This window comes from Manis javanica, chromosome 1 (genome assembly GCF_040802235.1).
Source record: "Manis javanica isolate MJ-LG chromosome 1, MJ_LKY, whole genome shotgun sequence".
NCBI lineage: Eukaryota > Metazoa > Chordata > Mammalia > Pholidota > Manidae > Manis > Manis javanica.
The window spans coordinates 101,595,201-101,608,983 of record NC_133156.1 but is presented as its reverse complement, the minus strand read 5'-3'; the positions used below and the strand labels follow the sequence as shown (position 1 = coordinate 101,608,983).

The window sequence follows — 13,783 nt, the reverse complement described above, 5'->3', positions numbered from 1 at the left end:
CATGAATATTACATAATATGTGATATAACATAGTTCATAGTTTAATTTATTGAAGCTGCAAAATTCAAAATTTTTATTGAAAATTTGACTTAAACCATAGATGTATTGGAGATGATCACATGCTAAGTGAATATTCATAAAAACTACTGTAAAAACGATGTGCAGGGCTCTAAAATAATTCTCTAACAAATAGAACTTTAAAAAAGTATGAAAGTTATACTTGCTCTTATTGTAAGTAAATGCAGGTAACATCTTTGCAATTTTAAAAATGTGTTTAATTCTTGGGCTGGGTACTTCTGAAAACCTCAGCTGTATTGTTAACCATTTTCCAGCATAGGAGTGCTCTATTTTACGGTTTAAAGCAAGGCAGTATCAAAATGTTTCTTTAAATGAAGTCACCTTTATTTATTCATATATATGTGGTTTAACCCACCTGTGTAGCTAACTGATCAGAATGAGTGAGTCTTAGGCCTGTGACAGGTCAGCATAGGGAGTGACATGCAGGATGTTAGCAGGTTTGGTTAGTTGCCCAGGAGCTGCAGACAAACAAATGCCCAATGTCTCCTTAGCAAAGAAAATTTAAAAGCACATAAAAGCATAGAAATGATATGAGTTAGTGATGTGAGGGCACAGCATGCATGGTTAGAGCCAGAAAGAAGAATTTCTAATTCAAGCAAAAAGAAAAATCCTAAGAAGAGTTAATAATTGAGATAAATTCATGGGTCAGCTGTTCAGCTCATTATGTTTAGTAAAAATTAGTTAATTCTGTAAACATTACAAATACCTGTTTGGTATGCCATGCCTTTCAGTAGTGACTTTTAAAAAAAGCTTAAAATAATTGGTTGGGAAATCTAGATTTCTAACTTTCTTTTGATCATTTCAATGTTTTGTTTTGTTTTTTTTTTTTGCGTGCAAACTAGACATCTTTCTGTGGCAGATACCATGATAGAAAATGGTTAATGATACTACCTTTAGAAAGTTAAATATTTGAAGCTTAGGGATGTAAATGAAATTAATATTAAAGCAGAAACTACACCCAGTTTTCAGTAATTTTGTTCAGCAAACATTAATTATCTACTTTGATCAAACAGTGCTGAGCAAACCTTTTTTATTCAGCATGGCTTTTTTTAATGGAATATGGATCTCTTCTTAGCATACAGCTCTATGATTTTTAAACACATGTGTAGATTCATATCACAACCACCACAGTGGGGATACATAACAGCTTCACCACCCCAAGAGTCTCCCTTATACCTTTATAATTATGCCTTGATTGTATCTTTATAAAAATTACAATCTTGTCCCATCCCTAACCCTGAAAACAACTGATCTAGTACCCATCACTTTGTTTTTTTGATGTTATAAAATAATTATGTATTGTTATAAAATTAGAATCATATGGTGTATTACCTTTTGAGACTGCCTCTTTTAGTCAGCACAATTGCCTGTGCTATTAATCCAAGTTTATTTCTTTTTTATTGCTCAATAGTATTTCATTGTATGAATGAACCGTAGTTTATCCATTCACCTGTTGAGAACAGGTGGGTTGTTCTTGGTTTTGGCAATTATGAATAGAGCTGATAAACATAAAGATTTTTGTGTGAACCTAAGTTTTCATTTCTCTAGGGTAAATACCCAGGAGTGAGATTGCTGGATCGTATGGTAAGTATAAGTATGTACTTAACTTTATAAGAAACTGTCAAACTATTTTCCAGAATGTCTATGCCATTTTGCATTCCAGGCAGTAATGTGTGAGCATTCCATATGCTATGCATCCTCGCATATGCATCATTTCCCTAATGATGTTGAAAATTTTTCTATTTTGCCATTTGTATATACTCTACAGTGAAGTGTCTGTTCAGATCTTTAGATCAATTTTTAATTGGGTTGTTTTCTTTGTTTTGAGTTGTAACAGTTTTTTATGTATTTTGGATATAAGTCCTTCATTGGATATGTGATTTGTAAGGATTTTCTCCCAGTCTGTAGCTTGTCCTTTTATTGTCTTAATATCTTTTCTTACAAACATGTTTAATTTTGATGAATTCCAGTTTCTCAATTTTTTTTTTCTTAACGATTGTGCTTTTGATGTCATATCTAAGAACTCTTTGTCTAACACTAGGTTATGAAGATTTCTTTCTGTGGTTTCTTGTAAAAGTTTTGTAGTTTTGTTTTACATGGGGAATTATAGTTCATTTTGAGCTTGTTTTTTTAAATAAGTGTGAGGTGTAGGTTGAGGTCCTTGTTTTGCATAGAGATGCTAGGACCACTTGTTGAAAATGTTGTCCTTTCTCCAATGAAATGCTTTTGCAGCTTCATCAAAAATAATTTGGCTGCATGGGTCTTTTTCTGGACTCTATTCTGTTCAGTTCATTTTGTGTGTCTCCCTTTGCCAACAGCCCTTTTTGTTGATTATTGTAGACTTACAGTAAGCCATGCAATAGAGTACTGTGATTCTTCCAACTTTATTGTTCTTTTTTAAGAATTGTTTTAGTTATTCTAGTCTCCTTGCCTTTCCATGTAAAATTCAAAATCAGTGCATTTTTATTTACAAAAAACCTTGTTGGGATTTTGATTGTAATTATATTAAATCTAAAGATGAATTTGAGGAGAACTGAAATCTTTGCTGTGTTGATTTTTCCAGTGTCTTGGTCTGGTGTTGATATCAAGTTAATGATGGCTTATAAAATGAATTAGAAAGTATTCTTTCCTCAACTGTTTTCTGGAAAATATTATGAAGAATTGATGTTATTTTTTTCCCTCAATATTTGGCATGCAACTATCTGGGCTAAGAGCTGTCTTTTTTGGAAGGTTTTTAACTATGAGTTCAGTTTTTTAAATAGTTACAGGACAAATCAGGTTATCTATCCATATTGGGTAAATTTTGGTAGTTTGTTGTTTTAAATGAATTATCTCAGTTGAAATTATGTATGTAGCATTGTTCATAGTATTCCTTCATTGTCCTTTTAATGTCTGTTGGGTTGTAATGATATCCCCTTTTCAATCCTGATAATAGAAATTTGTGTTTGTTTTTTTTTAAGCTTTTCTAGATGTTTATCAGTTTTCCTGATCTTTTCAAAGAACCAGCTTTTAGTTTCAATTATTTTTCTCTATTGTTTTCTATTTTTGAAGTCATTGATTTCTGCTCTCACTTTACTTCCTTTTGCTTGCTTTAACTTTATTCTGCTTTCTTTGACTTCATTTTCTTTTTTTCTTCTAAAATTTTTTATGGCAGAAACTTATATTACTATTTTGAAATCTTTCTTTTTCTCATCAAAGCATTTAATGCTATAAATTTCCCTTTAATTACTGCATTAGCTACATTCTATGACTTTTATGTTGTATTTTATTTTGATTCAGTTCAGACTATTTTCTAATTTCCTTTGAGACTTGCTTTGAGCCACCTAGTTTGTCAAAGTGATTAGTATTACCTTGAAAAAGCTGAAATACCAGAATTTTGTGGAAATCAATAAAAAATTTCATCCTAGGGCAAAATATTTCTGCTTCTGAATTGAGAGAAAAAGTAAAGCTGTTACTAGCGTAGCTGCATGATATTTTAAAGAATTCTGTTAAATGGCATTTCATTCTATTGTATTTGTATTTCTTAACCTTGGGTCTATTTAATATGAAAAAAAGAAAATGTCTCTTTAAAGCTCACAGGAAGCTGTTGTGAAAAGAGTTTTTCTCATGTTTCTGTGGAGTGTTGTGCATGGGAATATAAGGTAATCAACCAAATATCATGGTTTGTAATAAATCACTGAACCATCTACAGTGGTGCTCAGTGAACTAAATGACTTAAGACTACTTGTATTATTAACAAGGGTGTGATATAGGGAGAATAAAAGCAAGTAAGTTATATTAAAGACCTGCTTATTCAGGTTTATGTAGGAAAGATACAGTTTTCACAAAGGTACAAAGCTTCATTTTGCATGTAAGAATGATTTGCACATAGGAATCATTATGAATTTTTCACAGATTTTAAAGGAGTCCAATTAATCTTTTATCACTTCATTCATAATCTTCAAATCCTGCACAAATCATATTCCCAAAACATATAAATGGTTGTCTTCTCTACTTCATGTCATTATTGTTTCAGTTTAAGTTTGTCACTCTCTTCAGTTTATTATATTTTATTTCAGTAAATTTATTTTTATTGTATTTCATTAGCATGTAAATTAATGTAAAAATATTTAGGAATTGCTAAATAGATTGATACTTGTAATTTACTTCTACTTTCCAGGAAATCACCATATTGTAAAATAGTAAGATATAAATATGCAGTCAGTTTAAGTGAACATAACTAAATAACATTGTTTACCTGCCATTTCAATTGATTTCAAAATGTAGATAAATCAGTGTGGGTGGATAAAATTGCATAGAACTGGTAATGCCTTTACCTTAAGTAATTACATGGATCTAAGTTTTCTAATGCTAAGCATAATACTCTATGTATAAGCAGAAATTTTTTTAAATGAAAGGGTTTTTTTATTATAGAAGTTTTATGTTTATAGAAAAGTTGTGAAGCTAATAGAGTTCCCATATGCCCACACCCAATTTCCCCTATTATTACCTTACATTAGTATGGTATATTTGTTATAATATTGATATATTACTATTAATTAAAATTTATACTTTATTTAGATTTCCTTAGTTTTTACCTAATGTTCTTTTTCTGTTCCAGGACACCATTTTATTTAGTTGTCATATCTCATTAGGTTCCTCTTAGCTGTGACAGTTTCTCAGACTTTCCCTGTTTTTGATGACATTGGCAGTTTTAAAGAATGCTGTCTAGGTATTTTGTAAAATGTACCTTAATTAAGGTTGTCTGATGCTTTTCTCATGATTAGACTGGGGTTATGGGTTGTGTGTCATGGGTAACAAATTACTACAAACATAGTGGCTTAAAACAACACAGATTTCTATTATAGTTCTGAAGGTCACAGTGTGGAAATGGGTGTTTAGAACTAAAATCCAGATTTTGGCAGGGCTGCATTCCTTTTGGAGGCTCTTACATGTTCCTTGCCTTTTCTAGGTTCTAGGGTTTATCATTCTTTGGCTTGTGGGCTCCTTCCAGCAATGGCACCAGTCCAATCTCTGCTTCATTTGTCACCTCTTCTCTTTGACCTATTTAAGTACCCTATGATTACATTAGGCCCACCTAGAATATCCAAAGTAATCTTTCCATTTTAAGGTCCTTAACTTAATCACAATTGCAAAGTCCCTTTTGCTATTTATATTCATAAATTAGGGATTAGAACATAGACATCTTTGGGGAGCCATTATTCTGTCTACCTATATCTTAACTATATGCTAGATATTTTCTGAGTTCTTTACTTCATTTAATCCTGCACCATATTTTTGAGGTAAGTTCTATTATTATCACCATTTTATGGATGGAGAAACTGAGGGTCAGTGAGTTCAAATAACTTACCTAGACCCACAGACCTCGTATGTGACAGAGTCCATGCTGTTAACTAGTACACCACAGCGTCTCAAAAAGGTTTTTTACTCACATACTTTACCATTCTTTGATGATTTAGAAAACATTTTATTATCATATACTATTATTCTTAATTTATCCTTTTCTTCATTTAACTAATGTCTGTTGGGTAATTCACTCTTTGCAAGAAATCATGCTAAGTATTGAAGACACAGCAATGAATGAAATATCCCTCTCCCTAGGGACCTTTGAGTGGATGGGGAACACACATGAAAACATCAGTGATCCTTTTCTTATGCAGAAATGCCAAGTCATAGTGAATTTAGGCCAATAGTTTAATTTGTCTAGGATTGCTTTGGTCAATGCTCTGAGATGCAACTGGGAATCACAGAGCAGTCACAAAGAAGCAAGCTTGATTGGGTGCAGGTAGGAAGATTGATAGCAGAGAAGAGAGGAGAAATGGTCAGGTGATGAGGAACTTTGATGCAGTGGTCAGAAACTTATGTTTGATAATGAGAGTGCTATGTAGCTGCTGAAGAGTTCTCAATAGTTCCAAGCTAGGTTCATATAGCAGCTTAGTCAAAAGTTGCTGAGTGGATGAATTGAACAAATAGATGAGGTACCCAATGTCTCAGGCACGAAAAATGGTTTAAGGGGTAGAGGCTGACAGTGATTCTTACCTTGGCTGGAAGATGGAATCCTCTCATTAACTTTTAGAAATGCGATTGCCTGGGCTTTATCAAGTTATACTTAGTTATTCGAGACTAGACATCACTATGTGTTTGTGAATATTTAAATATATATATATTTAAATTTTCAAGTGATTCCAATGTGTAGTCAGGATTGAGAACTATTGGAAAGAAAAGAGATCAACAAAAAGGAATTCAGAGTGGCTTAGAAGTGAGCTGGTAGAGTCCTTGACAAAGGACTTATTGACAAAAACAATGAGAATTTATTCTGGTGGATGTTGCAGAGGAAGGGCAGCTGGCTAGAGCCAAGCTGAGGAGGACTTAGATGAACCACACTGGAGAAGACAAGATACTCTGATCTCATACTTTCTGACACCTAGTACAGCTCCTGGCATGTAGTAAAAATATAAATGCTTATGTCCAAGAAGCATTTAGTATATTCAGGTAGATTTTCTTAGCCTGGTACAAAGAGAATGAGAGGTTTGACTAGGTGCAGTGGGGAGGGCAGGAATGGAATGGGGAGGTTGTGGGATTGAAAGAGTGTGATGATAGCAGCAGTTAACATTTATTGAGCTTTGGTGTATGCCAGGAACAGCACGAGTTGTTTTATGTATATCACCTGATTTCCATGAGCTATTAGTTTGCTGGATCATGGGGAAGCTTTGAGAGAAACAGGCTTTGGACACTATAGAGGAGCATGAAGGCATTACTTCCTCAGGCTGTGAGGGAAAAAGGCAGTTGGGAAGTAGAACAACAAAGATGCATGCTGTTTCCTTTCCTAAATTTTGTGTAATTCCAACTTGTTTTTGGAAGAGAGAAATCGTCAATAAGCTAGTCCCAGAGTGATACTACCAGAAAACTGGGGCTTCTCACGTAGGACTGATCTTAGTACTAGCTGTTTGACAAGTAGAAGTAGGGTATGCCTTCAGCTCTTTGGCCTTGTGTACACTGGGAAGAAGGTCCCTGGTTTTCATTCTAAACCTCTTCACTTGGCTTCATTTACCACATCAACCAAGGCATACACTGTCCTGTCCACCTGTTGTCCTTCATTGCCCCATTTCTATTCTTACACATTTTAAAAATCACTTGATGGCATTGCCTCCTTCTGATGTTCATACCTCCTTAAAACTGTCCAATGCTGAGATAGGAGGAAGTCCCACCCATTCTTCTCATGCATGGGAACCTCATGGTATCAGCTTTCACGTGTCCCCATACTGGAGAGTTAGCTAGACTCCTCTCCCTGACTCATTGTAACTGCTGTCACGTGGGCTTTCTTTTATTTTAAAATTAGTTTTTAATTTTAGAAGCAAGAAAACAGTGTTGGTGAGCATGCAGAAAACTGAAAAATATATATACAAATCAGTCACTTAAACAAATTTAATAGTTACCTATGAACAAGAGAGGGAATGTGATCTGAGGTGCTATCTAGGGGGCTCCAACTCTATTAGTTATGTCTTACTTCTTAACATGGTAGTATTTCACAGGTGCTATATCTTCTGTTTTATTCTACTTTATATGTCTCCAATATTTTTATAATACATTTAAGAATAACTTATAAATCACAATACTATATTCCTTTTTTTAGTCATTATTTTTGTTGCAGAATCTTATATTAATCACTTTGTTCCCCTTTGTATGAAGCTGGAGGCTCCAAAATACAACAGAAGCCAATATCCTTTCACCTAGAGTCTCAGTATTTTATACTGCTTGTCTAATACTCCATCAGAATAAAAATTGAATGTTTAATCATCCAAGGATAAATTTTTCCACTTTGAAAAACAATTATTTTTCTGTACTGCAAAGCTACTTAACTCTAAAATTCTGTGTTTTTATGACCTCTGAATGCTGTTTTGTAAAGGTGACATGGATCATCTTGTTTTCCAACACCAGAGGGCACCAAATTTCTTCTTGCAGCAAAACAATCAAAATTCTTTCCTTTTATCAGAGAATTTCATATGCTGGGATATAATATGGAATGGCATATTTTTAGTCTCTTGACAAAAAAAAAAACAACGGAATTAGTGCTTTGTGTGAAAGAGTTTATAGAGTAATAATAAGGCTTTCTCTTGCTTCTATCAGCTAAAAATCTATCACTGCTTTTACTAAGCTGCCTTGTCACTGTTATCTATCATTTGTTTGTTAGAGGGAATAATATAGCTACTCTGGGATAATTCTTGGGATAAAGTATTTTGAAGAAGCTATAGATACTCCATCTATTCTGGTTTTAAGTTTCAGGTGTCGTGTGCAGTTTTCTGAAAATAAGCATGTCCCCTAAATTCAGGATAAAATCAATGGCAAATGTACTTCAGTGTGGAGTGGGGAGCTGGCAGAGGGAGTGAAATAATGTAAGCTCATAAATCACAGTGAACCATTCATACCTTGATGTTTATCCAAATTTTTATTAACTTGCATTTGTTAAACATCCTTCCTGCATTCTTGAATAAAAGAGTTTTTGGAACAAGTTTTCACTAACCAATGACTTCTTTTTACTAATTGTGTGTTTTTGTACAGTTGAACATTTAAAGATATTTCTATAGTGTACATCAAATTAGTTTTTGGATCTTCCTTTTTCCATTTTATCTCCAAGCACAACAATTGATCATCTAAATCTAGGCAGTAGGAAAAATACCAAGCATATATTTTAAAGAAATCAAGGTGCTAGCTTCCTCTGTGTGCTTTGGTGGTGTATTAGTTTCCTAATGTTGCCATAACAAATTACAACATACTTAGTTGCTTAAAGCAACATAAATTTATTACAGCTCTGGGGATCCAGAAGTATGAAATTGGTCTCACTGGGCTGAAATCAAGATGTGGGCAGGATTGCATTCTTTTCTGGAACCTGCAAGAGAGAATCCATTTTCTTACCTTTTCTAGCTACTAGAGTCTGTGCAGTTCTTGGCTCATGTCCACCTTCCATCTTCAAAGTCAGCAGTAGCTAGTTGAGTTTTTCTTATGATTCATCTCTTTGGTCCTGACCTTTTTGCTTCCCTTTTCCCCACTTAAGGGCCCTGGTGATTGCATTGGGACCACCCAATTAATAAGGATAATTTCCTTATTTTAAGGTCATTTGATTAACAACCTTAATTCTACCTATGATCTTTCCCTTGCCATTTAACATAACATATTCACAGGATTCAGGGATTAGGATGTGAGCATCTTTTGGAGAAGGGGGAAAGGGCTAGGAGGAGGTTATTCTGTCTACCACAGAAGGTTTTAGTAGAATCTGTGAGAGTTAAGCCAACTTTGAGAGAAGAGGTAGCTACTCAATAGGTTTACTCATAGCTTCAGGAAAATGAGTATTTTCTCTGACATTCCCTGAAATTTCTACATTACTTCTATACTTCTATAGTTTTTTGGGGGTTCTGAAAATGAATTATGTATCCTAGTTCTATATCCAGCATTAGTATTATAATTTGAATGATTAGATTAGTCCATCTGATCTTCCCTAAAGTGGGTAAAGAGAATTAAGTTTGTATGGGCAAGCTGGATTAGGGAAGGTAAGAGGCACAAGGTGTTGTCTGAGAAAGTTTAGTGGGCCCTGGACAGAGAAAGCAGCTTGAGATGAGGGCTACTTAGGTAAAAGGTATGGTACTGAAGATAATATTGACCTACCTTATAGTGTTGCCTGGATGGCTATACCAAGACCATCAGACTAGTAGGGTACATTTCAATCCATAGAAATAGTCACAGACCACAGGTGTATTGATGATAAAAATGATAGCTTTCATTTACGGTGTCCATGTTAGTTTTTTTGTACTAAGATCCCTAAAAGACTAGTTTTCCTAATGTTAATTTTTATGTTATTTTTAAAAAACTACATTTTTATATGAAAGATACTCAATTTCTTCACAGATGGTGTAAATTAAATAAGAAATAAATACCACAAACTTGCTGAGTTTGATAAAGTCAGTTCTCTTACATTTAACTTGTTAATTATCTAGGTCCTTAGTCATTATGCTAAATATAGAATCTAGAATTACTTAGGAATAGTTTGGGGAATACCATACATTGTGATATGTTAAAGAGTTCCTGGATATAGAAAAAATGGCAGCATGAGAAGTGTGGCAGAAATCTCTTCCCAAAACCACATATATTTTGAAAATATAGCAAATACAACTATTCCTAAAAGAATGACCAGAAGTAGGAGTACACCAGCCAGTCTACATCTGGGAGAAGTTGACATATCACAGAAAAGGTTAAGATACAAAGCTATGACCCTGCAGCAGACACAAGCACTCCCCCAACCTCAGCTCACGGGCAGGACGAAAAGAATCAGAGTGGGGAGGGAGTGGAAGCACAGGACTGCTAAGTAACCAGCCCTAGTAATCTGCCCCGGGAGCACAGGCACACATTGCATGGTGCTTTCTAGATTAGAGGGGCTGAAAACCAAAGTCAGAGACTAAGACTGCCAACAGATTGCCATAGCCAGCTGCCCTGGGACAAAAGAAAAGCAGGCACTTTAAAATACTTCTCAACAGTCAGAAAGCTGCTAAAGGAGCAAGGGTTTAGAGAAGGAACAAGTGGACAAAACTGTCCTGGCATACTCATCCCAGCAGGTTGGGAACTTTCAGGAACTTCAGGCACCCTATCCCCCTGGTTGGCAACACAGCTCGAAGGCCCCTTACTGCAATAAGCAGCCTGCTGTTCCCTCCTCCCCACTGACACCTGCATACAAAACCACTGTCACCGCCATTGCTGCAGAACAGCTGTAAGGGCAACCCCGCCTACAGCAACAACACTGCTTAACACAGAGGCTTCTCTCTGCACGCAGCTAACAGGCCCAGACAGCGGAGACAGGCACAGTGACTGGGAAGCATGAAAGGATTTGCCCTCCATGCAAACACCTGCACCACATGCCAATGACCCCTTCCATTGCTGTAGGCCATCCTGAGGGCCACCCCACCCATGGGAGCTTAGGGGATTAACCCAGAGGCTGCTCTCTGTGTGCAGTTAACTGGCACAGACAGCAGAGACAGGCATGGTGACTGGGAAGCATGAAAGTGCTTTGCCCTCCCTGCAAATACCTGTGCTGCTCGCCTGCAATCCCTGCCATCGACTAGGCCAGCAGGAGGGCAGCTCCATCCATGGCAGCTTGGGGATTAACCCAGAGGCCGCCCCCTGTGCACAGTTGACAAGCACACAGAGTGAGACAGGCACTGAGACTGGCAAGCAGGAAGGGACTTTGTCCTCCCGGCTGACACTCGCGTCACTCACCAGCAACCACTCACATCACTTCAGGACTATGAAAAGGTAGAAGAACCTTGTTCAATCCCAAATCCCTCAAACACCAGAAAGAGGGCTCAGTGAGACTGAAATCACCAATCTTCCTGAAAAAGAATTCAAAATAAAAGTCATAAGTATGCTTATAGAGCTACAGAAAAATATTCAAGAGCTAAGGGATGAATTCAGGAGGGAGATAACTGAAATGAAATCAACAATGAAGGGATTTAAAATCAGATTAGATGAGATAGAGGAGACAGTAAATGAAATAGAAATTAGAGAAAAGGAATACAGAGAAGCTGACGCAGAGAGAAAAAAAGGATATCTATGAGTGAAAGAATATTAAAAAACTGTGTGACCAATCCAAATGAACAATATTCGCATCATAGAGGTACCAGAAGAAGAAGAAAAAAAGGGATAGCAATTGTTTTTGAAGAAATAATTGCTGAAAACTTCCCCAATCTGGGGAAGGAGATAGTCTCTCAGGCCATGGAAGTCCACAGATCTCCCAACACAAGGAGCCCAAGGGGGACAACACCAACACATATAATAATTAAAATGTCAAAGATCAAGGACAAGGACAAAGTATTAAAAGTAGCCAGAGAGAGAAAAAAGATCACCTACAAAGGAAAGCCCATCAGGTTAACATCAGACTTCTCAGCAGAAAACTTACAGGCCAGAAGAGAGTGGCATGATATATTCAGTGCAATGAAACAGGAGGGCCTTGAACCAAGAATACTCTACTCTGTAAGATTATCATTAAATTTTTTTTTAGATCATTTGCAAATTTTTTAATTCAAAATGCTATACTAAAACATCTTTGGGTGTACATTGGTCTCATTCTCTTGCAGCACACCAAGCACTTACTGCTCCTTCTGCCTCTAAGGATCTGCCCTGATATCCACTTGCGTCTCTTACCTCATTTATATCTTTACTCAGATCACTTCCTTAGAGAGACCTCATTTGACTGTGCTATCAGGTGACCTGCCAACCCCACACATACATTCTCTATTTCCTTACAGCTTATTTTTCTTCCCGGTATTTATTGCCACCAAATACATTTCTTATTTTATTGTTTGTCTATCCCCAGTAGACTATAAACTTAACAAGAAAAAGGTCTTTTTAGGTTGTGTTTACTGCTGTACACATAGGAACTCAATAAGAATAAGCAAATGGCAAACATTTTGTCATGTATATAGAAACAGATTTCTATTTGGGCCTCTCCCAGTTGTATTTTTAACATTATATACTTAATTTTGGAACTATATCAAATGCAATTGTGACAGTGTTAATTCACTAACTTGGCACCGATTTCCAGCCTCCTCTTTCCTTGCCTGCCTTTACTATGGAACTATGCCCATCCCCAAGATAAAACAAAGCAAACAAACCCTAGAAGTAAACTTTGCCAGTCTTCCTTTTAGCTAGGACTAATTGTGTAGCATAATTCAGGTCAATAAGAAATAAGCAGAAATCTCCCAGAACTTCCTGAAAGGTTTTTCTTCTGTGCAAAAGGGTCAGATGTGACTGGTCCAGACACTTCTCCTTCCTGTCTTGAACAAGAACACATTGTCTAAAGCTTTGGGAGCCATCTTGTAACCCACAAAAATTTCAGACTTCTTAGTGAATGAGAAAACAAACCCCTGTTTGTTTAAGGTACATACAGTTATTCTGTTTATGGCATTTAAAAGCTTTCTTAAATCATATAAAAATCTGTATAAGAAGGGTAAGCTTAGTACTTTACACACAGTAGATGATTCTTATATTGCAGCCAACTATTAATTTATGCCTTTGCATGTTAAGGAGTGAGAAATTATAACATTCTAAATATTTTTAAAAGCAACCTAATGAACTTGATGTTTTGAATTTTCAGTGTTCTACTACATTCTAAATTGGTGTAAAAAAATTATCTTAACTTTCCTAGAGCCCTGGTTATCAGTTAAATCATTTAAGAAGCACAAAGTCTCATTGCAGCAGATGATCTTATGAACTATTAACTGAGGGGTTCCCTCTGTGTGTGCCCGCCCCTGCTTGCTTTCCTCCTCCATTCAGCTCACCACCTTCTATTTATGCATTGTCTACAAGTAGAGGATATATACAGTTCAGAAAAAGGAATCAGTGAAGTAAAGCTGAGTTTTTTTGTTTGCTTGTTTATTTTGTTGTGGGTGGTGATAACGTCTTTACTTCTCTGTAAAACGATACTCTTGAAAGTAAATTATTTTAATTTGTAAGAACTGGGCTTTTTGACAGAAGAAAACTTGAGAGGATACAAAGTCCTGAAGGAGTTAAACATGAACTTTATGCCATAAACAATTGATTGAAAAGGAAAGCAAATTGATTGATGTAGGAACTTTTTTTTGCACTTAGCTGATAAAAACCTTTCTCTTACAAAAGGAAGATCCAATATGTCTCCCCAGAGCCAGTATTGACAGATGATACC

The 13,783-nt window shown here is 35.8% G+C and overlaps 1 protein-coding gene across 6 annotated transcripts in view; it reads left to right on the top strand.

Annotated features, from left to right (window-relative positions):
- The window catches only part of RNF180 (ring finger protein 180), a 184,256-nt gene that overhangs the window by 60,862 nt on the left and 109,611 nt on the right, over nt 1-13,783 (top strand). For 5 of the 6 annotated variants that reach the window (XM_073235796.1, XM_073235777.1, XM_073235772.1 and 2 more), the window contains one exon: nt 1,627-1,662. The exons of the other annotated variant lie outside the window; for it this stretch is intronic. In XM_073235796.1, the coding sequence (XP_073091897.1) occupies nt 1,627-1,662 (36 nt within the window). The remainder of the gene's footprint in view (nt 1-1,626; nt 1,663-13,783) is intronic. 6 annotated transcript variants of the gene reach the window in all.